General features: G+C 37.2%; 1 protein-coding gene across 2 annotated transcripts in view; it reads left to right on the top strand.

Annotated features, from left to right (window-relative positions):
* The window catches only part of STAM (signal transducing adaptor molecule), a 66850-nt gene that overhangs the window by 32169 nt on the left and 7495 nt on the right, over positions 1 to 27186 (top strand). The window contains exons 3-14 of one of the 2 annotated variants that reach the window (XR_003796031.1): positions 80 to 155; positions 237 to 332; positions 2138 to 2284; positions 7019 to 7109; positions 8988 to 9180; positions 11188 to 11282; positions 14611 to 14699; positions 16705 to 16792; positions 17264 to 17318; positions 17874 to 18027; positions 18677 to 18891; positions 19852 to 19934. Coding sequence is in view for 1 of the 2 variants with exons in the window: in XM_029239062.1 (XP_029094895.1) it covers positions 80 to 155; positions 237 to 332; positions 2138 to 2284; positions 7019 to 7109; positions 8988 to 9180; positions 11188 to 11282; positions 14611 to 14699; positions 16705 to 16792; positions 17264 to 17318; positions 17874 to 18027; positions 19852 to 20024 (1257 nt within the window). In the remaining variant the exon portion in view is untranslated. Of the gene's footprint in view, positions 1 to 79; positions 156 to 236; positions 333 to 2137; positions 2285 to 7018; positions 7110 to 8987; positions 9181 to 11187; positions 11283 to 14610; positions 14700 to 16704; positions 16793 to 17263; positions 17319 to 17873; positions 18028 to 18676; positions 18892 to 19851; positions 20025 to 27186 lie in introns of those variants that run through there. The other variant, XM_029239062.1, reaches the window with a different exon arrangement.

Raw genomic sequence — 27186 nt, 5'->3', positions numbered from 1 at the left:
ATCATAGTCTATTGCCTTTTATAGTTAAGGGGGAAAAAAGTAGAATGTACTACTGATTGTTACATTTCTTATTTTTTAGACCTAAAGATTGTCTTCGGTCTATTATGAGGAGGGTGAACCATAAAGATCCTCATGTTGCTATGCAGGCTCTGACTGTGAGTGGTTTCATTTCAAGATCTACCGCAAAATTGTCTACCGAAATTGAGCCCTTTTAACTCCCTATTTTATACTTTTAGCTTCTAGGAGCGTGTGTGTCAAATTGTGGCAAAATTTTTCACTTAGAAGTATGTTCAAGAGATTTTGCTAGTGAAGTAAGCAACGTATTAAACAAGGTAAGGCACATTATTTCTAGAAATGAATTAGCACTGTCTTCTTTCTTCATATATTTTATTGTTCAGTTCTTCACATTTTAAATCCCAAAGGACTAGTCTGTGCTTTTTTTTTTTTTTTTAACTCTTTCTAGGCTATGTGTATCCCATGTATAAGTCTCTTTCTGGGCTATGTCTATCCCATGTGTAAGTCTCTTTCTAGGCTATGTGTATCCCATGTGTAAGTCTCTTTCTAGGCTATGTCTATCCCATGTATAAGTCTCTTTCTAGGCTATGTCTATCCCATGTGTAAGTCTCTTTCTAGGCTATGTGTATATCCCATGTGTAAGTCTCTTTCTAGGCTATGTCTATCCCATGTGTAAGTCTCTTTCTAGGCTATGTCTATCCCATGTGTAAGTCTCTTTCTAGGCTATGTCTATCCCATGTATAAGTCTCTTTCTAGGCTATGTCTATCCCATGTGTAAGTCTCTTTCTAGGCTATGTCTATCCCATGTGTAAGTCCGTGTTAGGTTTTGCTGAAGAGACTACACATTTATATAACTTGGAGATTTGGTTTTGGTCAAGCCAAATTAGAATATATTTAACCTCTTTTCTTCACCATTCCTTTCTTCTGATGAAAAATATGTGTCTTTCTCTGAGTAAGAGGTACCAGTTTACTTTAGGCACAGTTTTTATAACCATTTTTTTTTTTTAGTCACAGAGGTCATCTACTTAACTGAATGTAGAGTTAAAAATTCAAATCCAGCAATTTAAGGAATTTAAAAAATTTAATTTACTAAGTAATATGTGAGTTTTCTCAGTAAAAATTCATGCATTCTAAAGGTAATTATTTCTGGCCTTTTTGGGGGGGATAATTATATATAAAAAATGTTTTAAGTGTTAAAAGGGAAAATGCTTCATGTTTTTTGGAAAAAATGAGTATTTCCAGATTTTAGTAGGAAATAGTACATAAATAAGAATTTAAAATTCTGTACTCCTTTTAGAACATGGTTATGTGATAATTTTTTCCTGTTCTGCTTTATTCAGTTATTCAGTTATATTTAGGTATTTTGTGCTAATTATTTACCATTCTTCTGATGTCCTGAATGTCCATCAAAATGTACAACGGTTTATGAAGAGATTCTAATGTAATATTTTCCTTAATTGAAAATTTGTACTCAGTATTTAGTAACGTGAACAACTTTAAAAAGCAAACAGTTGCGTATAGGAGAAAGAACTCTTTATTTTTCAAATATTTTACAGTGAACATATTGGTTTTATACTTAAGGGGGAAATGTTATTTTGAAGAAATGAAGTTTCCAGGAATATCGGCATATAGTAGACCTCATGCCAGGCCTCAGATAATTAAGTAACTGGGTAAAAACACAGCCATGCACATTAAAAGTCAGGAATTAGGAATAAAGGAATTGTACTATTTATTCTCTCTTTCCAACTTATTTTTCATTGGTCTGCAAAAAAGAAAACAAACTTTTCTATGTCTTCCTCATAGACAACACTTGCTTAGTTGCAAAATACTCTGAAAAGTCCTGTCTTTCTGACCTCCAGAATAAGTTACTATATATCTAATGTCTTAATATGTTATGAGGTATGTGATGGTATCATCTTTTTTTTTTCATAGTGTGGAAATAAAACTAGTTTATTTCTAGTAACTATCTGTATTTTCTTATGTGTCATCTATAGCTAGGGATAATTTATGATTTAAAAAGAGATCTGCAACACTTTATAAGTTTTATATTTACGGTATCTGTATTAAATCATTTGCCAGGAAATTAGTGCTTTTTTATTAATTTTTTTTCTCTATTTTTAAGGGTCATCCTAAAGTGTGTGAAAAATTAAAGGCTCTTATGGTTGAATGGACGGATGAGTTTAAGAATGATCCACAACTTAGTCTAATATCAGCAATGATTAAGAACCTTAAGGAACAAGGTGTTACGTTTCCAGCTATTGGCTCTCAGGTATTTTATATAAATTTGTGTGTGTGCTACAGTTCGTTTCTCTAAAGTAGCTATGTTTATTTGAGTTTTTCTTTTTTTCCTCCAAACCCAGGTAGTTTTTAATACTCCAGAGGAATTTTTGTTAATAATAATAATCTTGCATATAAAGTTGCCAGAAAAATATAGTGGAATGTTAATGTGTTCCAACTTCTATTTCCCCACTGTTTCTCCTTCTTTATTAATGAATTCATTTAATTTTTGCAATTAAAAAAATTTTAATATGATTTTAATAATACAGACAAAATTGCTTTATTAGGTAATACTGACATTCTTGTTAAATGCTCTTCGTGCTGTAATTTTATCTACAAAGAATGACAGCTCAAAAATCAGGTTTCCTTAAAATTTAAGGATGTGTTTAGAGGTTCTTTGGATTATGAAATTTATGAGCACCTGTATTTAAAAATGGTAGGGAGATAAAAGGGGGTCATTGGGAAGAAAAATTCCCTTTAAGAGCTGACCAGCACGTACGTGTCTTCTTTCTTTTTCCTAATAAATATGATTGACTGAAAGACTTAACTTGCCTTAAAAAAAAAATTATTTATGTAATGAGCTCAATCTCTAATTTACGTCACATAGGAGAAAAAAAGGAAGATTATCTCTTTTATTCCTTTTCTATTCCGGTAACCATCCTTTAGGATGCCCAGCTAACTAAGTAGGCTTAAAGTGTGTGGTAACTTACTGCACTGTCTTTCCCCACTGTATGGCTTGGGGTAGAATATAATGAGTGATGTGAAAGCATGAGCAGAAAACTCTTAGTTGTAGAGGGCTCCCATTCAGGGTTTTGACCATTTCAAGGGAATTATGAAGTGGTTCATCCAGACTTATCTAGACTTTCTTCCCAAGGCACTTCTAATTTATGTAGGTACTCTTGAGATGTGAAAACCTAGAAATATATTTTGGAGATAAAGGAAGAGAGGATATTTTTCTTCTTATTTGAAAAAATTTGGCTTATGAATAGTTTTACAATGATAAATTACATCTTTGAGAAGTAGTCATTCATAATTGATAGCTCATTTTTACTACCTCAGAATAATTTCTGAATCTGTATAATTAAGGAATAATTTTATGCAGAATAATCCAAGATATCTTATAATAAGATATCCTTGACAATAGAAGCAATGTTTAATTATCGAAGAGTAGACTCACTATGGAGAACCAAAGAGTGTAGTTGCTTAGTGGAATGGCAGGTTCTGTATTCTGAGAACCTGTTCCAGAGCTTGTGACTTACAGTGTGGTTGGTTGGCCATCATCATCACCACCTGGAAGCTTGTGAGAACTGTAACATCTCATTCACGGGTGGAAATGTGCCTCCATAGCAGTGGATTCATTGTGTCCATTTTAACAAGCCCCCCGATGACTCTGTTTTGAGCAGCACGACTCTTGAGGACAGCTTTCAGTGCAGGTGAAAACTGCATTTCAGTCCACAAAGGAACAAAACTGCATTTCAGTCCCTGTAAGAGAAGGAAGAAGAGTTACTGATCCATTTGATACGTAGCTTTGTTTGGTTAGCCTAGAATCTCAGATAGTTGTGGGAACAGCTCTAGTGATCCTCTAATCTAATCCCTCATTTTACAGATGAGGATACTGAGACCCAGAATGGTTAAGTGACTTGCCCAGGGCCACAGCTAGTAGTTGACAGAGCTGGAACTAGGACACAGGCCTCCTGACTCTCAGTCCAGTGTTCCTTCCACTACACGATCCTGCCTTCCGTTTGATATTGAGGTTAGTAGATATGTGTCTGTCCGGACTAGGCTTCGAAGGACAAGAAGTGGAGTGAACACTGGCAAGAGCGTTTACGTACTAATTGGTGTAGATGTGAGACTACTCTCCTGTTCAAAAGATTCAGGGTGTAGATCAGCAATAGTAAAGTTAAGAGTTACTTTTCTTTTTTGCATCTAGATCTTATAAAATATGTGAAAGCTCATTTTGTTATAGTTGCTGTCTTTCAGCCACAAGAAATATGTAAAATGCGTATAAAGTAACCTATGATGAGGTAGAATGGTGATTTTTTTAATAGTAGTTTCTGAAGAGGTTTTCGTTGAAAACCATGTTTGTAAAGAGCTTCATGTTTAATTAAAAAACAATCTATCATCTGGGATCAACTGCAGAAGTCCCTCCAAATCTTACAGTCACTTAGTTGCTTAAGCTGTTACTACATTTTAATCAGACTAGACCTTTGTTAGCATATTTTTAAAAAAGGTTCTGGAAACAAGAGAATTTTTTAAAGTATATTTTTTCATCCAAGTACAGAAGAAAATAATATAAAAATATTAAGAAAAGTGATACTTGAGTCACCTAACTCTTACTGCTGTGGTTCTCTTAGCACTGACTTTGGACACTGAGGTTGAAGTGATGCTGGCACTGCTACTGTGTTTGACTGGTTAATCAGACAAGTAGCGTTGCTATACTTGGAACCTGATGATAGAAAGGAACTTTGAAAAGAGAGCAGTTCAGGAATGTAGGGCTTAATATAGCTTGTTTCTGCACTTCCTACTTGACCAGTAGAGATCCCTTCTCAGACCACAAAAGATCAATATGTCTATTTTGTGAAGTTCACAAATTGTGAAAAAAAATTCATATATAACAATAAAGGTTGCCTCTGATGAAGCATACGTTCAATTTTCAGAAGTGTATGATGATTAAAACATTTTCATTTAAGGAAGATTACAACTAGAGGTGGGTCAGATTGAGAGTGCTTGAAGTTCTATTCACTGAATACAAAAGCTCTCTTCTAATCAGCTTTTCTAAAAATAAATGCCTTGTGTATTTGTTTGACATTATAAATATATTAAGTGAAGACTATTGCACGGTATTTACTATAATGTTGAATATTTTGCCTTTCATTTACTCAACAATCATTTATGAGCTCTTGTAATATTTAGCCCCATATACCCTCAAGGAACATGCAGCCTGGTTATGGAGACAGACATGTAAGCAGAGAATTATAATAGGAGCTGAGATTTATTGCCTGTTACTATGTACTGGGCAGTGATCTAAGTGCTATGCATTTGGTAATTTGAATATTTTTTAGAATTTCACTTTTCTTAATTGATGGCTTTGGGAATTACAGTATACATTTGTAACTTGTCACAGTCTATTTTGAGTTAATAGCGAATTATTTCATGTAAAATGTAGAAACCTTGCAACTGTAGAGAGTTTATTTACTCCCTACTTCAGCACCCTTTGTGCTGTAGTTATCACATGTATGGCATGTATCACCTCTGCATACATTTTAAGCCCAGGAGACAACGTTATATATATACTTGTGATTTAAACCCTGAATGGCCTTCATTGCATCTGACTCTGGAAGCTACGTGTGCTGATTTAATCCTCATGACAGCCTGTGGTGTGTGGGCCATTGTTGTCCTCATTTCGTAGATGAGGAACTTGAGGCCAAAGGAGGCTTTTAGGCGCTCAGGGTTCATGTGTTAGAAGGTGGTGCATCTGGGGTTTGAACCGCATTAGCCTGACTCCCCATTAGCCTGATTCCCCAGCTTGCGTCCTTAACTGTCCTTAGCTACCCGAATCATATAATACCTTGTTTAAAAGTGTTACCAGAGGGGCACAGAGGAGGGAAGGCTTAATGAGAGGGTTTAGGAACGTTTCACTGAGAAAGTGATTTTCAGCTGTTCACTGACTGGTGGGTTGAATCTCACTAGGAAACAATGTGGATGGAGTACAGTGAGCCAGAGGGGAGGACGTCATGAGTAGAAGCAAATGTGTGTCACAGCGTGTGTGTGTGTGTGTGCGCGCGCGCGCCAACAGTTTCTGGTAACTGATAGAATGGTTGAAAAATGAGGCTGGAGTCTCATTGGCCTCGATGGCCACACAAAAACTCAGCAGCCATTAAGACTTTAGAAGCTTGTAATTCTGTAAGTGTGAATCAATGTATGTATTTATTTACTTGTACACTACCTTATATACAAAATATGTTTAAGAGGGACAGTAATATATTGTCAAAATTAACTGCTAGTATTTTGATTTAGAAAATAGTATAATTTTTTTTTTTTTTTTTGCGGTACGTGGGCCTCTCACTGTTGTGGCCTCTCCCATTGCGGAGCACAGGCTCCAGACGTGCAGGCTCAGCAGCCATGGCTCACGGGCCCAGCCGCTCCGCGGCATGTGGGATCATTCCCGGACCGGGGCACGAACCCGCATCCCCTACATCGGCAGGCGGACTCTCAACCACTGCGCCACCAGGGAAGCCCGAAAATAGTATAATTTTATGAGCATTTGTATTACTGTATATCAATCTGGATTCCTAAAGATAACATCCTGACTTTTGATCTGGAAGGAAGCAGTAAAACTCTTGAATAGATATTTTAAAAAATTTTAAACTGCTTGTTTTTAAAGTAGTCACCTCCTTCCCACTCTCAACCCCTTTTTGTTGAAATCTCCTCTAGTCTGTCTTCTCTGGTTTGCATAGTGTCTGCTTCTAGTTTAACCTCTTCACACAAACCTGGGAGAGTGTGGCTAGGCTGTTAACCCTAAGAAAACAAACTCTCAGTCTGTTTTCTCCAGTTCTACCTGTTCTCTGGCTCCTTTCAAAGAGGAGGCTGCTCAGGTTCAGATTTCTTTCTTGTTCAGAAGTCTGTGGTGGATTGATGGGAAGGGTCTTGTGAGTTCTTAGATTAGTTGGGGGTAGGAAAATTTGAGAATAACTTTCAAATATCATTTTCCTTTTTTGTGTGTTAGGCTGCAGAACAAGCAAAAGCAAGCCCAGCTCTGGTAGCCAAGGATCCTGGTACTGTGGCTAACAAAAAAGAAGAAGAAGATTTAGCGAAAGGTACATTTTTAAGTCCCTGATCATGGAAAGAAGATAGGTCTCTTACTTGATGTTTATTTTCCCCCAAGATATTTAAAAATAAAAAATAGGAGTTCACAGCTAAAGTTGAAATCTACTTGTTCTCCTTTGTTCCTCTCTTCAGTGTCACTTTTTTCCTCTCCTCTTCCGAGGCAACTGCTATCATGTATGTCCGTTCAGTCTATGTTTCTATAATGTTTTTACTACACTATCTATGTGTCCATAAACAATACCAAATACTTTTTTGTGTCCAACAAATTCTTTTTCATAAATAGTGTACTCTAGGTATCATCTACAACTTGTTTTTTTCATGCAACAGTATGTTTGAGATCTGTTCATAACGAGACATGTATATCAAGTTCATCTGTTTTAACTGCTACGTAATATTCCAGTGAACTAACAAATATCTGCTGTAATTCATCCTCCTACTGATGGACAGCTGGGTTTTCTGATTTTTTTTTTACTATAACAAGTAAGCTGCACTGAGTATCCTTGTCCACCTTCTCTTGTGTGTGTGTGTGTGTGCGTGTGTGTGTGTGTGTGTGTGAGAGAGAGAGATTTTGTTTTGTGGTATTGTTGGCTTATGGAGTAGGTACATCTTTAACTTTGCTAAATAGTTATAGTATTTCCTTTTCCATCAGCAGTGTATGAAGGCTTTTATTATTCACTTATTCTTTTTAGACTCATGACATTTGCTATTGTCAGAGTTTAATTTTTGTGAATCTGATGAGTTTGAAATGATACCTAATTGTTTTTAATTTTTATTTCCTTGATTGCTAGTGAGGTTCAGTCCTTTTTTGAACGTTTATTAGCTGTTCTGATTGTCTCTCTTTCTATTTTTTTTTTCTAATAATGATGTATAGAACATCTTTATTTTGGATATTAATCTTTTGCCTGTTATATCTGTTATAGATATCTACTCTTGGGTTTTGGCTTACAATTTAAACTTTGATAATGGCATGTTTTATTAAACAAGTTTTAAATTTTCATGTAGTCAAAATTTTTCCTTTTCTTTTATGATTTTGGGTTTTTTTTTTTAATGTCTTAAGATATTTTCCTCTCCCCCAGGATCCTGAAAGATATTTTTCTATGATAATTTTAAAGTTTTGTTTTCCCATCTGGTCTTTTATTCATCTAGAACAGAGATGGAAGGGAAGACAGGGTTATGTGTTGCACTGAAAGCAGGGTAGTCAATTCATTAAGATTATGTTACAGAGCCTGTGTGACACATGGTGATGGCCTGTATTAGGGGAGGAGATAGAGCAGACACATTTGAAATCTATTTGGGGGGATTTGTTAGGTGAGACTTTACTGTAGTTATTTCCAAATTCCAGTTCTTAGACTAATTACCTAAGAATGACCTTTGGAACAATAAAATGTAGGTTCTCAGATACTTCCTTTGAGACTCCTATTTAGTAAGTCTCCAGTGAAGGACTCAAGCTTGGGACTTTGGACTTCCCAAGTGATTTTGATTATTATTTGGTAAACTTAAGCTACAGAAAAACATTGAAAAGATGAAAGAAAATATAAAATATCTGCAGCTAAATTAAACAAAATTGATTTGAGTTTATGTCTTTTTATTACCCAGAATATTTAAAATTGTACCTGTTCAGTAAAAATAGTCATCATGCTGTTCAGTTTTTTTTTTTTTAGTTTATTTATTTTTTAAGCTCTCAGTGTGAATGAATGAGTAAAATTGATGACATTATTTTTGTTCAATATATTATATCAGGATATGTCGTAGTTTCCCTCTACATTATTAGAAGAAGGATACTTTTTACCTTCAGATATCTTTTTGTACTTCTTAGGATTGCTGGGTATATTAACATTTGGGGTCTTTTTAAACCCATTATTTTCCAGCCATTGAGTTGTCGCTGAAGGAACAAAGGCAGCAGTCAACCACCCTTTCCAGTTTGTATCCAAGCACATCTAATCTCTTAACTAACCACCAACACGAAGGCCGAAAAGTTCGTGCTATATACGACTTTGAAGCTGCTGAAGATAACGAACTTACTTTTAAAGCTGGAGAAATTATTACAGTTCTTGATGACAGGTGATGGTTACTATTAAGTTGAACATTCATGTGAAAATATATAACATATTCTGTGTTTCATATTATTCTTGCTGAATGCCTTATCAAACGTAATAAAATCAAATACTGACGCAGGTAGTTTTTCTGTAGGATGGTCGGTTGCTTTGCTTGTGTCATACTGTCTGGATTCGTATTTTGTAGCTTAAGTTTTCCTCGTCTATCATTTAAATGGGTTTTATATGTCTTGGAGGCCTAGTTTACTCTATTCATTTTTGGTTCCATCTTATAATATAGATTGTTAAATTAGTAAAAAAAAAAAAAAAAGGTTAAGATTTTAGAAAATACACCAAATATATATATATGTATATATATGGAATTTATAAGAAATACAAGATATATTGAATTAATTTATTTGCACAGAATAGTATATCAGTGTGGAACAAATTCATTTTACATGGTGGTATATACGTTATATCATAGGGGAGGTGATACAGTGCATCTGTTTTTTTACTGCAGCTTTATGTTTACTTGAAAATTAGTTGTTACTGATGATTATTACTCATAATGAAGTGCTAAAATTTGCAAGTGTTTTTTTTTTAAGTATTTTTTTTAAAGGGAGAGCTGACCTGGCAGTTTTTTTTTTAATAAATTTTTATTTATTTTGTTTATTTTTATTTTTGGCTGCATTGGGTCTTTGTTGCTGCATGCAGGCTTTCTCTAGTTGTGGCAAGCGGGGGCTGCTCTTCATTGCGGTGCGCGGGCTTCTCATTGCGGTGGCTTCTCTTGTTGCGGAGCATGGGCTCTAGGTGCACAGGCTTCAGTGATTGTGGCACGCGGGCTCAGTAGCTGTGTCTCATGGGCTCTAGCGCGTGGGCTCAGTACTTGTGGTGCACAGGCTTAGTTGCTGTGCAGCATGTGGGATCTTCCCAGACCAGGGCTCGAACCTGTCTCTCCTGCCTTGGCAGGCGGATTCTTAACCACTGCACCACCAGGGAAGCCTAAATCTTTGTTTTTGAGGTCGGATAAATGCATTAGGTTTTTTTGTTTGTTTCGTTTTAATATTTATGTATTTATTTGGTCGCACCGGGTCTTAGTTGCAGCACGCGGGTTCCTTAGTTGTGGCAGGTGGGCTCCTTAGTTGTGGCTCCAGGCCTTCTTAGTTGCGGCACATGGGCTCCTTAGTTGTGGTGTGTGAACTCTTGGTTGTGGCATGCGTGTGGAATCTAGTTCCCTGACCAGGGATTGAACCTGGGCCCCCTGCATTGGGAGCGTGGAGTCTTATCCACTGTGCCACCAGGGAAGTCCCTGCATGTGGTTTTTAAAGATCAATTCAAATACATTTAAGATTATTCTTATAGTATCACACTTACATACTAATATGTTTTCTTGAATGGAAGAAAATGAAGTAAAGTTTGAGCTGGTTAGCTGGAAGTTGCACAAAACCTTGATCATTCATTCATTCAAAAAGTATTTATTGAGCACGTGCTAGCTTTCCTTATCCTAGGTGCTGGGGATCCAGTGGTTAGCGTGGGTACGCACCCGGGAGTGTGTTCCTTGTGAACATTTTGTGCTGTAAATGGTGTTACTGTCATGTGTGTTCTCTTGTGGGGGGGAAAGTTTCCTAATGTGTGCTAGAAAGAGCACTGATTAGGAATGGAGGTCTGGATTCAGAGCCTACCGTCTATCTTATTATAAAGGATTCTCACGTGGGAGCCTATGAACCATTCGAAGTTGACAGTTTTCAAGTGTGGGGACCTCTGTTTGAGGGAGAGAGTTCAGAGCCTTGTACTAGATCCTCGAAGCGTTCGCCAGCCTTCCAGAATATGAGAAAGAACTGTGTGTTTAATAGCATCTTATCTTCTCTGAGGCCTCATCTCTAATTTGTAATAATGATACATTCACTTCCTCCATTGGATTGTTGTGAGCTTCAGATCTGGTAATAATATAGGTTAAACACTATAAAAGGTAAAGATACATAGAAATAAAAGTTCTTTGTTATAGTAAAGCATTCTTTCTTGTTTCTCTTAGTGACCCCAACTGGTGGAAGGGTGAAACTCATCAAGGCATGGGGTTATTCCCCTCTAATTTTGTGACTGCGGATCTCACTGCTGAACCAGAAATGAGTAAGTATTTTCCAGCCTGTCAATGGATGATGATCCACAATTCTCTCTAAAATTCAGCTTTCTGGAGCAGAGACTCTCCAAAGTTAGTGCCTCCAAGGTGTTTATTAAAAATGCAGCTCCCCAGTCAGATTATTTATGAGGAGTCATCTAATCATCTAAGAATTGAAATCATCTGTCTACCAAGATTAACTTAAGACAGACTATGGACTTTTCTTTAAGGAAAAAAAAAATATATATGTATATATACACACACATATATATGTATGTATGTATACATATGTCATTGTAAAAATGCAGATTAAGAAGTGTTATAGAATTTATGCTTTATGTATTTTTGGTATCATCAGTTGATGAAAGGGTGACAAATGCAGTGTAACCTTATAGAGAGTTCTTCCTATTCAAAGGTTAGCTCATTTCTCTAGTGTCCAGCCCCAAATTTGGAAGCAGTGGCCTCTTAGCAACTTAATAGCTTTCCTAAGCCACCATGTCAGATATTCAGAAGGAGCCATAACGAATCATGTCAATAACTTTTTGAGTTTCAAACCTTTGCTGACCAGGAGAAACAGACTAGAAAGTGGGGCGAAGGAGGAAAAGTGATATTACTGGCAGGCGTAATCATTGCAGGACATGTAACTGCCAGTAGTCTATCGAAATGTTGGTAGGCAGTTCACTGTATTTCTAGGCAATACTGTAATGAATCTTCATAATGATGATTTTGTGGCATCAAGATTAAGTCACAACCTTCCTCTTTTTAAGGAAACAGAAATATGTTCTAATCTAGAAAGATTTCTGTAGCGACTGAAATGGTTAGAATTTTAAGAGTTTTTTTGTAAGTAAGTTAGTAAGCTACAGTTATCTTGGCAAAATATCTCATCTTTCTATAATGCCAGGTAGAAGAGATCAAAGAAAGTTATAACTCACGATCTGCTTTGGTCATTTTTAGTTTACAGGAATTTTAAGAAAAGATCTTTGTCTCAGTTGTCTTTTTATTTCCAACAGTTCTTGGTACTGAATCTTATCCAGAATACAGACTATATAAATGTTCATACAATAAATGAAGCGCAAGTGTCTGTGTATTAACAGTAAAGATACACTTTTCTTTGAAAACATAAAAATGCTTCTCTTTCAAGAGAAGGCTTTAATAACAGACCAGATGTTACAGATCTTTGATAAAGTAATGCCCTCTCCTAGTTATTGTTGGGATGTCTTGTGTCACTTTTATAGAGACAGATTGTGATACCCATTCCTTTAATAAAGTTCTCTTTGGTAAACTCAGAAAACGTCCTGTGGAACCTTGTTTAGATGGCAGTGCATAACGTGCTAACTTTTTAATCTGGGCTGTTGGTGGTGGGGGATTTTTGCTTGATTTTTGGGTTTGGGTTTGTTTTTGTTTTTTAATCTTAGAATAGCTGTTGGAAAGGATGGAATTGTCTTGTCTCCATTCAAGAGGAGATCCAAGATCTCAGGTAGATAAAGTAGCCGTCTCATCTTTTTTTTCCCATTATATAGAAATGTAGCCTTAAAATGAATATTCTAGTTATTTTCATGTGTTCACTCTGGACCATGTAAAAGAGAAACCAGAGCATCAGAGCTTGTACAGTGGAGTTACAGTTCTCAGGCTTGGAAAATGAGTGTTAGCAAGATCCTTGTAGCATCGTTCTTTATGAGCAAACAGAAGCCCATTTCACTGAATGTGTCAATTAGAAGTGCCTGACCTACTTAGCTTGTTTTTGTTTTGGAGAGGCAGTAAGATTTTGTGCAAGCACTGTATTTTATATATGTATATGCATAAACACATCTGTGTGTGTGTGTAAAATATTATTTATACACACATACACATAATATACACACAAACATACACATACATACAAAGTAATAGTATTAGCCCCTGAGAGAAAAAGTACTGCAAACTTGTGCATGGTCAGCTGTTAGGATGTGAAGTCTACCATGTGTTTTCTTATGGGTAGCAGCCAATGCAGTGCTGTCCCAGCTTTCTACTTGTTAATAGCTCAAGATATGAAAGCAAAAATATGTATAGCATATGGTTCTTTTTCTTCCATGGGAAAGTGAAATCAGCTGAAACTGGTTTTGTATGTAGAGTTTTACTTTATGGTGACTTGTGTGGGATGACTGTATTCCTTATATTGGAAATTAACCTATTTACCATTTATATTCTATAGCATAGAATACATAAGTGATATGACTTCTTGTTCTCGGAGTAAAATCACAGGCCAGATTCCAGTAGTGTGGGCTAACAGAGCTAGAATGATTGGCGTTCAAATCCAGGCTTTGCCATTTATTAGCTTTCTCCTACGCAAGCATTCTTAATCTTTCTAAGCCACTGCTAACCTCATTTACAAGATGGGCATATCTCATAGGATTGTATTGGAGATTCATTGGGGGAAATGCAGTATTCCATTAAGCATATTTAATAGTTTAATTAATATTATTTCCCTTCCTTAATTCTGCCCCTTTCCCATCCCCCTGATTCTTAATTTTTATGAATACTGATTGACTACATTGATATCAGGATGAAAGAATCCGAAAAGGAAGTTCATTCCCTTAAAGCTGTATGTGTTTCTCAGTATTACTTTGGATAAGATTAATTACTATGTTAATCATAACCTTATATTTGCTGGTTAATGTTACATTGAATCTTTTTAAAGATTGCTTTGTCGAGCAAGAGAAATACGTGCTGGTTTGCAGATCCCTTAATAACCACCTTTTCAGTTGCAAGAATAATGTAACTAAAAAATACAGACTGATTTAGTGGAAAATTCAGATCCCTGCCAAGGCCATTTGTAAAGCTCTCCACTGGCCTGGGTGTCATTCCCTTAGTTTAAAAAAAAAGACTGAGTGGCGTGAGGGGAATGTATAGCTAACTTCCCAATTCATTACATTGAAAGAGCGGGGCCTGTGGAAAAGTGGAGATTTTTCTTTGAAAGGACTGGTAATTTGAAAAGAGGATTTATTTTCAATAGCAGAATTCATTTATGCCATTGTAAAACTTTGCTTTCTGTTCAGCAGTTTACTAAACTCTCATATGTAATAGGTGATTAATCTTTGTTCCAGAAATACAGTTCTTATTTTTAGTGAAGTATCTGTTATAGAAAACATAAAATCTTTAGAAGAAAAAATTAAGAAGTCTTCACAGAATTTCATAATGTCATGTTCTGTCATGGTTGCCTAAATCTGCAACCGAATTATCCCTTAAACTGAGTTTCTCAGATTGAAGGGAATACAAGAAAAATCCAAGTTCTCTCCTTAAAGTGCTTTTAAATAAAATTTTAAATTTATAAGGAAATGATAAATGTTACATGTTTTACAGTTAAAACGGAGAAGAAGACGGTACAATTTAGTGACGATGTTCAGGTAGAAACGATAGAACCAGAGCCGGAACAAGCCTACATTGATGAAGTGAGTGATTTCCTGCCTGAGAGCATCATACTGAATTCACTATTGAAGTTGCAATGGTTTTCTTCTCTTATTTAAAAAAAATTCAGTACTTGATTAATGCATGTGTTTTGTTGTTATACAACTTCAAACAATACAGACGAAGCAAAGATTCTCCTGGAAAGTTCCTCCCTAGTCCCATTCTTACCATGTCAGTGCTTATAGTTGTACCTCATTATTTTAATTCCTGCTTAATATTCCATAGAATGGACTTATCATGACTTCATTATTCTGTTGTTGGACGGTTAGGTTGTTTTCAGTTCTTTGTGTGTTTTTTGCTATTACAAACACTATTATAATGAGACTTTTTGGGTATATTCAAAAGAATGTGTGACTTTTTTTTTTTACATCTTTATCAGATTATAATTGCTTTACAATGTTGTGTTAGTTTCTGCTGTATAACAAAGTGAATCAGCTATACGTATACATATATCCCCATATCCCCTCCCTCTTGAGCCTTCCTCCCACCCTCCCCATCCCACCCCTCTAGGTCGTGTGTGACTTTTATTTTTAAATGCTCTGGAAATTATATTCTTTGTAACATTTTAAACTAATGATGAAAAATGAGATGTCATCTTTAAACTATGTGAGGGGATTTGTAGGTTTTTAGCCTGTTTTTAGAGGAGCCAGAAGCAGAAAGTTTGAAGAGCGCTGTTTTAGCAAAACGGGTTGTAGAAGCTGTGCTGAGAGCCCCCAGAGAATGTACTGGAGTCAGGGAAAGTTAGGTTTGGCTATAGCATTCCATCGGAAAATGCATGCTAGCGGTCTATCTAGAAACCTCATTTCTCTGATAGTAGACAATTTCAAATAGGTTGTAGAATTCTGTAAACAAAGAGAAGAGAAATTATCCACATGTTAGTTGACTCTCACTCTCATTTTACTCCCCTCTCCTTTTTTTGGCTGTAGGCAAACTTTTCTGACATGTGCCTTCTTTTTTAGACTACGTAAAATGAAAATTGTGAATCTTCTACGTTGAAAAATAATATCCATTTCTAATATGGAATTCTTTTGACTTCAGAAGAGTGTTTTCATATACGTGTGTCGTTTTCACTCTCTAGTGATTAATTCATCTCTCAAGCTGTTATCCTTCTGTACAGAGTATAGAGTTTTGTTTTGGTATAAATAACTACTTTGCATAGAATTGGTACTCTTTAAATTATTTACCTAAGTAACTATACTCAGTAGCATAACCATGTAAAAACCATGAATGGAGAAAAGTTTGTAATTATTACAGTAATATTCTTTGGTACATGAGATATATATTTTGGTTTTTTAAAACTTACGTACAGATACATCTCTACTAATGTAATGTATAGATGTATTTATGTAATGATGCCTTCATTAGTTCTGTTGGTCTTACAGCAAAAGATTCTGAAATAGATCTGAGTCATTGCTTTGAGATGCCTTCCAGCCTTTCACATAGGAGAATAGAGAAGCCATAAATCTTCCTCCTTTTTTTGATGACAAAGTGAAGCATTGGTGGAAAGAGAATGTAGAGTAAATCCTTCTGGTGCTACTTAGAAGAACAGCTGTACCAGAGCTGAGCTGTGCCTTACTGAAACAGCTGCTGTATTCTCCCTTGTAGAGAAGTAGTAACGGAGCTGTTAGTCACACGTACTGCCAGCTTGAGAGAGAGGTTACACCTGTCAGCATGGCAAGACTACAGCTGCCCCTAAACAAAGTGACACAGAAGTCCACTAGCATGACTTAAGAGATTAAAGAACTCACATGTTGTAAGTTTAAATGTTGCTCTATTTTTTCTCATCTAAGAATTTCTGGTAGCCGTTTCAAAAGGGCTCTGACTTCACATGATAGTAAAGAGAATACACAGACAGTAAATACATAGAAGCGAAATTGAAGTCTTCATATCTGTGCATTACAGGATTAGCCACTATCTAACTAATGAAGTGAGAAGGTATTGTTGCATAATGATTTGTTACTTTTTATAGTAACAGTTTAATTTCTGTAGGATAAAATGGACCAACTGCTACAGATGTTGCAAAGTACGGATCCCAGTGATGATCAACCAGATCTTCCCGAGTTACTTCATCTTGAAGGTAAACCTTGTTTTCCATTTCCCTTGCAAATAAAGAATAATTAGGATTAAATCTAGTGTTCTGTTACAGAGTGGTTTTATATTTAAATAAAATTGAAAATGGTATAAACAATGTTAACATTTCTGACTCTTCTGTGACCAGTCTCACGTTTATATGCAGTTTAATTGAACCTTTGGTAGAATTCAAATTCGTATACTTTTCTACCCAAATTAAATATTTTATTCAACGTTTAAAATGTTATAAAATGAAAATTGGTATTAAAAATTTCTGAGATCAATACAATCAATCTAAAGTATTGATTTTATAAATAGCTGGGAAAATCAGTCTTGGGTTCTGTGGGCTAAGATTAATTAATAGAATTTTTATTATTCCAAATTAGATCTTTTATTCCTTAAACTACATGAATATCCATCAGAGAGTTGCTTTCTTTTGCTGCATTTTCTTATATTTCTTTAAATCTTGTCATCTTAGCCATGTGTCACCAGATGGGGCCTCTCATTGATGAGAAGCTGGAAGATATTGACAGGTAAAAGAACATGCGCTCCGTCTGTACTGTGTACCTTCTTCTCCACAGATCCCTCTAAGCTGCATATTGGAATAGAGCTGCCTTGTATTTTATTTTATTTTCATTTTAAAGATATGGCCGTTCTCATTCACTTGTTTTCTACTTGATGTGGGAATTAAAATTAGACCCGTCTGCCCCCACTCCCGCTTTTAAATGAGGATTTACTTGACTTTCATTATGTTAGTCTGTTTTAAAAATAAGGGTTAACTGTTATAATCATATTTGCTGTAAGCGGCATCACCAGGGCCCACACATGACCCATCTGTTATTAATGAGGGAAACCTGGATATTTGAGGTAAAGTCAAGTACATAAGCTAGAGTCCTTCCAGCACAGCACCTAAATCTGAAACAGTTTTGGTTGCCTTGGATTTTTTTTTTTCATTACAAGGTTAAATTTTTAATAACGTCTACTTACACCACTCTTTGCCATTTTTGCTATTTTGATGCATCTTATTATTTAGAACATTATATCATTTAAATAGCAGTTATGTGTCACATTATTGTATAATATTTCAGAAAGCATTCAGAACTCTCAGAGCTCAATGTTAAAGTGATGGAGGCCCTGTCCTTGTATACCAAGTTAATGAATGAAGATCCAATGTATTCCATGTATGCAAAATTACAGAATCAGCAGTATTACATTCAGTCATCTGGTGTTTCTGGTTCTCAGGTAAGCTTTTAAAAATGCAAGTATTTCGTTTTAAATTCTCAAATATATCTGAGATTATTTGGAATAGCTGTGTTTTTGTAGAAAGTGAAACTTTCTAAAAGTGATGTTTGGAGTAAAAATAAAGTTAAAAAGATTTTTTCACTTGACAAATACAATGTGTAGTATGCTAGGTATAATAATAGTTCTTGTTCTAAAAAATTATTTTTCTGCAGGGGTGCACGTCAATCACTGTCAAGCTTTAAAAAAAAAAAAAAAAAAACAGATACTTTGACTCTACCCAGACCTATTGAATCCAGGCATGAGGCCCAAATATCTGTATATTTTTAAAGCTTCATATCTAATTATCTAGTTAAGAACTACAATTTTTGTCTGTCTGAGTAAAATTTCTAATTATTACTAAATTCTTGTGAGTATCTACCACTTTCAGTTTTATAGTGACTTTCTTTAATCTGCATTTTTTCCATTCCTTTACATGAGAATGTGTGTAATGCAACAGAGAGCGCTTTTTCCTCTCGTCATGCCCAGCATCAAGAGCCCATTTCCCACAAACTCACTCAGTTCAGGGTATAGGGAGTAGTTAGTCAGACACAGCATTTTATCCATGTAGGGTAGCATAAACTTTGTGCAGATGAATTTTTTTTTGACGCAGTCCACTTCTGGAGTGAGGGGCCAGAACCCTGGAGAAGAGCAGCCAGGCCTGAGAAACGTGAGGCTGGATGACACCTACCCATGAGTCTTGATGCCAGTGTGAGCCAGCAGACAAAGAGAAACCCTTCACGTTCAATTCGCAAAGTACAAACAGTTGTATTTGTGAGGACTGGACTAGCTGCGTCCATAATGAAGACCTTTTGGATTCTGTGTGTAGTGAGTCTCGTGTGGCTTAACACAGCCTTCAGATGATTGTTGTTTTGTTTCCTGATGAGTGTGTTACTGTCCTAACAGCTGCTACAAGTCTCACTCCCTGGACAGTGGAGTTCTGTTTTCAAACATGTGAAATGGAAGGATCTAATGGATACTACAGAAAATTAGAATATTATGTGTGTTTAAGATTCGGGGGGCACTTAAGACTAATCTCTTTAGCTTAAAACAAGTATAGTTTTTAGGTGCAGGGGTACGCAAACAGTGGCCCAAGGGCAAAGTCCAGCCTCCCACCTCTTTTTTAAAATCAATTTTTACTGGAACACAGCTGTTCTCATTCGTTTCTCCATCGTTGCTGGCTGCTTTCTCTATGGGCAGAGCCCAGTAGTTTCAACAGAGCGCACATGGCCCACAAAGCCTGCCCCATTTACTGTCTGGGCCCTGGACAAAGAAGTCTGCTGACCTTGCTTTAGGAGGATAGCTTGCTCTATGTTCAGTAAGCTGTAACTTAGGAGATATATCTCTGTGTAGATGCCTAGAAACAAATGCAGACTGTTGCTGTAATGCAGTGAATTCAAACACACTTCTTCAGCATTTGGGGGTTCATTTTAGGGAGATACAATATCAACGTGGAAAGAGGGATTATATTAGTATAAAATTTCAAGGTAAGTTTCTTTACTGCTTCTGTACGGAGACAGACACGAGTTTAGCTAATGTTTCCCTAAAAACAAAAATCATCAGAAGCCCACTTCACTGAAAAGCACGTTTTAAAACGCCTGTCGTAAAGCAACTGTACCCCAATTAAAAATAAATAGCTAAATAAAATCTACATAAAAAAATAAAATGCCTGTCGCCAGAAGAACTCAGAAAACCATTTCAGAGATGTAATCGTTGCTCTTTTGTAAGTGAATGCATGCCTGTTGAAATCCGAGGGACCCTAATGTGTTTTGTCTCTGACTGTCCTAGGTGTACCCGGGCCCTCCTCAAAGCGGTGCCTACCTGGTCGCAGGGAGCGCGCAGCTGAGCCAGCCCCAGAGCTACAGCCTTCCCCCAGAGCAGCTGTCTTCTCTCAGCCAAGGAGCTGTGCTGTCTGCCAGCCCAGCCCTTCCTAGTCAGCAGGCTCAGGCTTCCTACCCCAAGTAATGTGATCATTGGCTCTTGTTTGCTTTTAGTGCTGTTAAAACTCTCAGGTGCCCTTGGTCGTCTGTAATCATAAAAAATGGATAAGAAAAATCCAGGGTAGGTGTCAGCACTGATGCCAGACGGTCAGCCCCGTCTGTGGTGGCAGGTGGGTTCTGTAGGAGCCCCCTGCAGTGCTGCAGTCCTAGCCAGCATGCCAGCCCTCTGTCCTATTGAGTCCTTGAACTGCTGTATTCTGGTTTTAGCTTTGTGTTTTTTATATTCCTTCCATCATAATTTCTTTTGTTTTAATCCGAGTCTGTGATAATATTTGTTAAGAACTTCAATGTAACTTAAATTTATTTTGATAACTATAATTTAATGCTTTACACAAATTTCACATAAAAGCTGAATGTTCCTGTGGTTATTATTTTAGAATTTATAGTTCTGGGCTGTCTCTTAAAGACAAATATTCCCTTCTTTTTACCCTGTGTGGGAATTTAGTATATATCACAGCATGATAAACCACATGAAAAGAGACAGTACAAGAAGCTGTACACCCCTGTGGTTCATGGGGCGAGTAGCTGAATATGAAATGACAGGCCCATTGTTCTGGTCATTTACTTAGAATGCCCCTATCATGTAAATGATTATATTTATACATTATATTATTCATAATTTATAAATGCCTTTTCTACTTCAGTGGGCATCTAAGCTGAAGTCATCACTTTGGATCGAATAGGTAGGCTTAAGAATTCAGTAGTGTGTAACTCCAGAGGTCATGATGTTCTGACTCACAACAGGAGTTTCTTGGTGGCACAGGTACAATTTCTAGGGACCTTTCCATCAATGTTGGAGTTGCCCAGAATGCTCCTATACTGTCCTCACTATTGTATTGTTCATCCTCCAAAGAGTCACACTCTAGGGATGCTTGGGGATTGTCAAACATGATTTTGTGGTCACATCTCGTATTCTGAAGTGACCTTAAGAAGGATGGTGATGCTGAAGCCTGTTACAGGCATCAAACAGCAGCAGCAAGAAAACAGCGCCCCCTACTGGGTCATGTAGCTTAGGAAAAAGTTAGCTCTAACTCTGTCCAAGGACTTCTGTTTCTTTTCTTTTCTTTTTTTTTTAAGTCTCAGTTTGGTAAAAAGCGAATACCCTTACATAAAAATTGGTAGGGAGCAACTATTAGGAGAGTAACATGCTGCTTTAAAATTAGATAAAAGTGAGTAGAGGTAGGTATTGCTGAGAAGTTAGCCAGTGTACTCGAGTAGTATATATAGGAACCTCTCAGATGCTTTAGTATTAGCCAGAAGTGCCGCCTCTGTCCCAGCTGTTACCATGTCACATGCTGCTCTGGATGTCTCATTACTGGAGATTACTTGGGATCCATTCTTAGTTCAGAGCCTTGAGGAATTATCCTTGGAAGTGAGATTCTCTGTTGGGAGGTTCTTAAACCATGGCGTGCTGTAGAGCCAGAGCACCTTGCCGCTGTTTGCTGGGGGCTGCTCTGTCCTCTTCTGCCATTTGGATGCGAGACCCCCGTGCAGGACCCGCGCTGTGTTCCAGGGCCTGGCTACTGACGTGCTGTAGCTGTAAATGTCGCCTCTCCAGAAACACAAGTACATTTCAGTAGGTGCTTTTTGCAGAGCATTTCCTTGAAACGTTTAGCCCTCTTCGCCGGGCTAATTGCTGCTTATTCTTCAGCTCTTAGCTTAGCTTCGTCTTTACTAGAAGCTTGTCTTGCCTTCGCACCTCGTCAGCACTGTTCCTCCTCTGATGCTGTCTCAGGCCCCCAGCACCTCGTGTTATCGTGTTGTCCTCTGTATCTCCACTAAACTGTCATATCTTGAGAGCTGGAGCGGCATCTTTCACCTTTAGAGCCACACTATGTAGCACAGAGTTTTACACCTGGTAGGAACTCAGTAAATATTTGATAAGTAAATGTTTTGATGGTAATTTCAAGGGCTGTGTTAGGCCAGTGAGATATATGTTTCAATACCTTGAAAAGGCTTCACACAGGCTTTGAGGCAATTTTTTTTTTTTTTTTTGTGGTACGCGGGCCTCTCACTGTTGTGGCCTCTCCCGTTGCGGAGGACAGGCTCTGGACGCTCAGGCTCAGCGGCCACGGCTCACGGGCCCAGCCGCTCCGCAGCATGTGGGATCTTCCCGGACCGGGGCACGAACCCGTGTCCCCTGCATCGGCAGGCAGACTCTCAACCACTGCGCCACCAGGGAAGCCCAAGAAGGATTCCCCTCCCCCCCCCCGTTTTTGGTAGGCAGGTTTTTTCATGTCCCTCAGTTTGTATCTAGGAGACAATTTATTATTCTTTTACATAGAATTTTGGCTTTAGGGTGGTCACTTTTCCAGACTTCTGTCACCCTAGGGTGATATTACTGATAACTGGGGATGGTGGTACTGATACAGTTTTCTAGACCTACCTGAGTGATGGTGGCTACGATGATACTAAGGTGACCAAAGCTACGTACTTAGTTGTCAGTTATTTCATTTTACATCTGTTAAACAGATGTTTTCTGTGTCTGAGTTTGACGTTGTAGGTATAAGTGAGATCATACGGTATTTGTCCTTCTCTGTCACAGGGGCAAGGTTTCCTTCTTTCTCACGGCTGAATACTATTCATGTGTGTGTGTATCTCTATCTCTGCCTCACACCTTCTTTACCCATTTATCCCTTGACGGACCCTTAACTTTTCCCGTTTCTTGGCTATTGTGAGTAATGCTGCAGTGAACATAGGAATGCAGATACCTCTTTGAGATCCTGATTTCAGTTCCTTTGGATATATGCCCAGAAGCAGCATTGCTGGATCATATCGTAGCTCTATTTTTAATTTTTTGAGGAACCTCCATACTCTTTTCCATACTGACTGTACCAACACTGCATAGATGTTCTCTTTTCTCTACATCTTCGCCAGCAGTCCTTACTTCTGGTGTTTTTGATCATAGCCAGTGCAACAGGTGTGAGGTGATACCGTGTGGTTTTGATTTTATTTTTCTGGTGGATAGTGATGTTGAGCGCCTTTTCATGTGCCTGTTGGCCATTTGTATGTCTTCTTTGGAAAAACGTTTATTCAGGTCCTCTGCCCTTTTTTTAATCAGGTTGTTAGGTTGTTTTTTTTTAACATCTTTATTGGAGTATAATTGCTTTACATTGTTATGTTAGTTGCTGCTGTATAACAAAGTGAATCAGCTATAAGTATACATCTATCCCCATATCCCCTCCCTCTTGTGTCTCCCTCCCACTGTCCCTATTCCACACCTCTGGGTGGTCACAAAGCACTGAGCTGATCTCCCTGTGCTATGCGGCTGCTTCCCATTAGCTATCTATTTTACATTGGGTAGTGAATATATGTCCATGCAACTCTCTCACTTCGTCCCAGCTTACCCTTCCCCCACCCCGTGTCCTTAAGTGCATTCTCTACGTCTGAGTCTTTATTCCTGTCCTGCTCCTAGGTTCTTCAGAACCTTTTCTTTTTTTCAGGGTTCCACATATATGTGTTAGCATACGGTATTTGTTTTTCTCTTTCTGACTTCACTCTGTATGACAGACTCTAGGTCCATCCACCTCACTACAAATAACTCAATTTCATCTCTTTTTATGGCTGAGCAATATTCCATTGTATATATGTGCCACATCTTCTTTATTCATTCATTTGTCAGTGGGCACTTAGGTTGCTTCCATGTCCTGGCTATTGTAAATAGTGCTGCAGTGAACATTGTGATACATGGCTGTTTTTGAATTATGGTTTTCTCACGGTATATCCCCAGGAGTGGGATTGCTGGATCGTATGGTAGTTCTACTTTTAGTTTTCTGTGGAACCTCCATACTGTTCTCCATAGTGGCTGTATCAATTTACATTCCCACCAACAGTGCAAGAGGGTTCTCTTTACACCCTCTCCAGCATTTATTGTTTGCAGACTTTTTGATGATGGCCATTCTGACCAGTGTGAGGTGATACCTCATTGTAGTTTTGATTTGCATTTCTCTAATGATTAGTGATGTTGAGCATCCTTTCATGTGTTTGTTGGCAATCTGTATATCTTCTTTGGAGAAATGTCTATTTAGGTCTCCGGCCCATATTTGGACTGGGTTGTTTGTTTTTTTGATATTGAGCTGCATGAGCTGCTTGTATATTTTAGAGATTAATTCTTTGTCAGTTGCTTCATTGGCAAATATTTTCTCCCATTCTGAGGGTTGTCTTTTTGTCTTGGTTATGGTTTCCTTTCCTGTGCAAAAGCTTTTAAGTTTCATTCGGTCCCACTTGTTTATTTTTGTTTTTATGTCCATTTCTCTACGAGGTGGGTCAAAAAGGATCTTGCTGTGATTTATGTCATAGAGTGTTCTGCCTATGTTTTCCTCTAAGAGTCTTATAGTGTCTGGCCTTATATTTAGGTCTTTCATCCATTTTGAGTTTATTTTTGTGTATGGTGTTAAGGAGTGTTCTACTTTCATTCTTTTACATGTAGCTGTCCAGTTTTCCCAGCACTACTTATTGAAGAGGCTGTCTTTTCTCCATTGTATATTTTTGCCTCCTTTATCAAAGATAAGGTGACCATATGTGCGTGGGTTTATCTCTGGGCTTTACTTTCTGTTCCATTGATTTATATTGTGCCAGTACCATACTGCCTTGATTACTGTAGCTTTGCAGTATAGTTTGAAGTCGGGGAGCCTGATACCTGCAGCTCCGTTTTTCTTTCTCAAGGTTGCTTTGGCTCTTCGGGGCCTTTTGTGTTTCCATACGAATTGTGAAATTTTTGTTCTAGTTCTGTGAAAAATGCCATTGGTAGTTTGATAGGGGTTGCATTGAATCTGTAGATTGCTTTGGTTAGTATACTCATTTTCACAATGTTGATTCTTCCAATCCAAGAACATGCTATATCTCTCCATCTGTTTGTATCACCTTTAATTTCTTTCATCAGTGTCTTATACTTTTCTGAGTACAGGTCTTTTGTCTCCTTAGGTAGGTTTATTCCTAGGTATTATATTCTTTTTATTGCAATGGTAAATGGGAGTGTTTCCTTAATTTCCCTTCAGATTTTTCATCATTAGTGTATAGCAGTGCAAGAGATTTCTGTGCATTAATTTTGTATTCTGCTATTCTACCAAATTCATTGATTAGCTCTAGTAGTTTTCTGGTAGCATCTTTAGGATTCTCTATGTATACTACCATCTCATTTGAAAACAGTGACAGTTTTACTTCTTTTCCAGTTTGGATTCCTTTTATTTCTTTCTTGTGTCTGATTGCTGTGGCTAAAACTTCCAAAACTATGTTGAATGATAGTGGTGAGAGTGGGCAACCTTGTCTTGTTCCTAATCTTAGTGGAAATGGTTTCAGTTTTTCACCACTGAGAATAATGTTGACTGTGGGTTTGTCATATATGCCTTTATTATGTTGAGGTACGTTCCCTACATGCCTACTTTCTGCAGAGTTTTTATCATAAATAGGTATTGCATTTTGTCGAAAGCTTCTTCTGCATCTACTGAGATGATCATATGGTTTCTATCCTTCAGTTTGTTAATATGGTGTATCACATTGATTGATTTGCATATACTGAAGAACCGTTGCATTCCTGGGGTAAACCCCACTTGATCATGGTGTATGATCCTTTTAATGTGCTGCTGGATTCTGTTTGCTAGTATTTTGTTGAGGATTTTTGCATCTGTGTTCATCAGTGATATTGGCCTATCGTTTTCTTTATTTTTGACATCTTTGTCTGGTTTTGGTATCAGGGTGATGGTGGCCTTGTAGAATGAGTTTGGGAATGTTCCTTCCTCTGCTATATTTTGGAAGAGTTTGAGATGGATAGGTGTTAGCTGTTCTCTAAATGTTTGATAGAATTTGCCTGTGAAGCCATCTGGTCCTGGGCTTTAGTTGGAAGATTTTTAATCACAGTTTCAATTTCAGTGGTTGTGATTGGTCTGCTTATATTTTCTCTTTTTTCCTGGTTCAGTCTCGGAAGATTGTGCTTTACTAAGAATTTGTCCATTTCTTCCAGGTTGTCTGTTTTATTGGCATATAGTTGCTTGTAGTAAGCTCTTATAATCCTTTCTATTTCTGCAGTGTCAGTTGTTATTTCTCCATTTTGATTTCTAATTCTGTTGATTTGAGTCTTCTGCCTTTTTATCTTGGTAGTCTGGCTAATGGTTTATCAATTTTGTTTATCTTCTCAAAAACCAGCTTTTAGTTTTATTGATCTTTGCTATCGTTTCTTCATTTGTTTTACATTTTTTTCTGATCTGATCTTTGTGATTTCTTTCCTTCTTCTGACTTTGGGTTTTTTTTTGTTCTTCTTTTCTAATTGCTTTAGGTGTAAGGTTAGATTGTTTGAGATGTTTCTTGTTTCTTGAGGTAGGATTGTATTGCTATAAATATCCCTCATAGAACTGCTTTTGCTGCATCCCATAGGTTTTGGACCGTCGTGTTTTCATTATCATTTGTTTCTAGGTATATTTTGATTTCCTCTTTGATTTCTTCAGTGTTTTCTTGCTTATTTAGTCGTGTATTGTTTAGCCTCCATGTGTTTGTGTTTTTTACAGATTTTTTCCTGTAATTGATATCTTAGTTCATAGCATTGTGGTCAGAAATAATACTTGATACGATTTCACTTTTCTTAAATTTACCAAGGCTTGATTTGTGACCCAAGCTGTGATCTATCCTGGAGAGTGTTCTGTGAGCATTTGAGAAGGAAGTGTATTCTGTTAGTTTTTGGATGGAATGTCCTATAAATATCAATTAAGTCCATCTTGTTTAATGTATCATTTAAATCTTGTGTTTCCTTATTTATTTTCATTTTGTTTGATCTGTCCCTTGGTGAAAGTGGGGTGTTAAAGTCCCGTACTATGATTGCGTTACTGTCGATTTCCCCTTTTATGGCTGTTAGCATTTGCCTTATGTATTGAGGTGCTCCTTTGTTGGGTGCATAAATATTTACAATTGTTATATCTTCTTGGATCGATCCCTTGATCATTATGTAGTGTCCTTCTCTGTCTCTTGTAATAGTCTTTATTTTAAAATCTGTTTTGTCTGATATGAGAATTGCTACTGCAGCTTTCTTTTGATTTCCATTTGCATGGAATATCTTTTTCCATCCCCCCACTTCAGACCTAGGGACACATACAGACTGAAAGTGAGGGGATGGAAAAAGATATTCCATGCAAAT

This window comes from Monodon monoceros, unplaced genomic scaffold, assembly GCF_005190385.1.
Source record: "Monodon monoceros isolate NGI ecotype Baffin Bay Population unplaced genomic scaffold, NGI_Narwhal_1 Super_Scaffold_21, whole genome shotgun sequence".
Lineage (NCBI taxonomy): Eukaryota > Metazoa > Chordata > Mammalia > Artiodactyla > Monodontidae > Monodon > Monodon monoceros.
The sequence above is the reverse complement of the archived record's forward strand: the minus strand, read 5'-3'. Positions and strand labels throughout refer to the sequence as shown.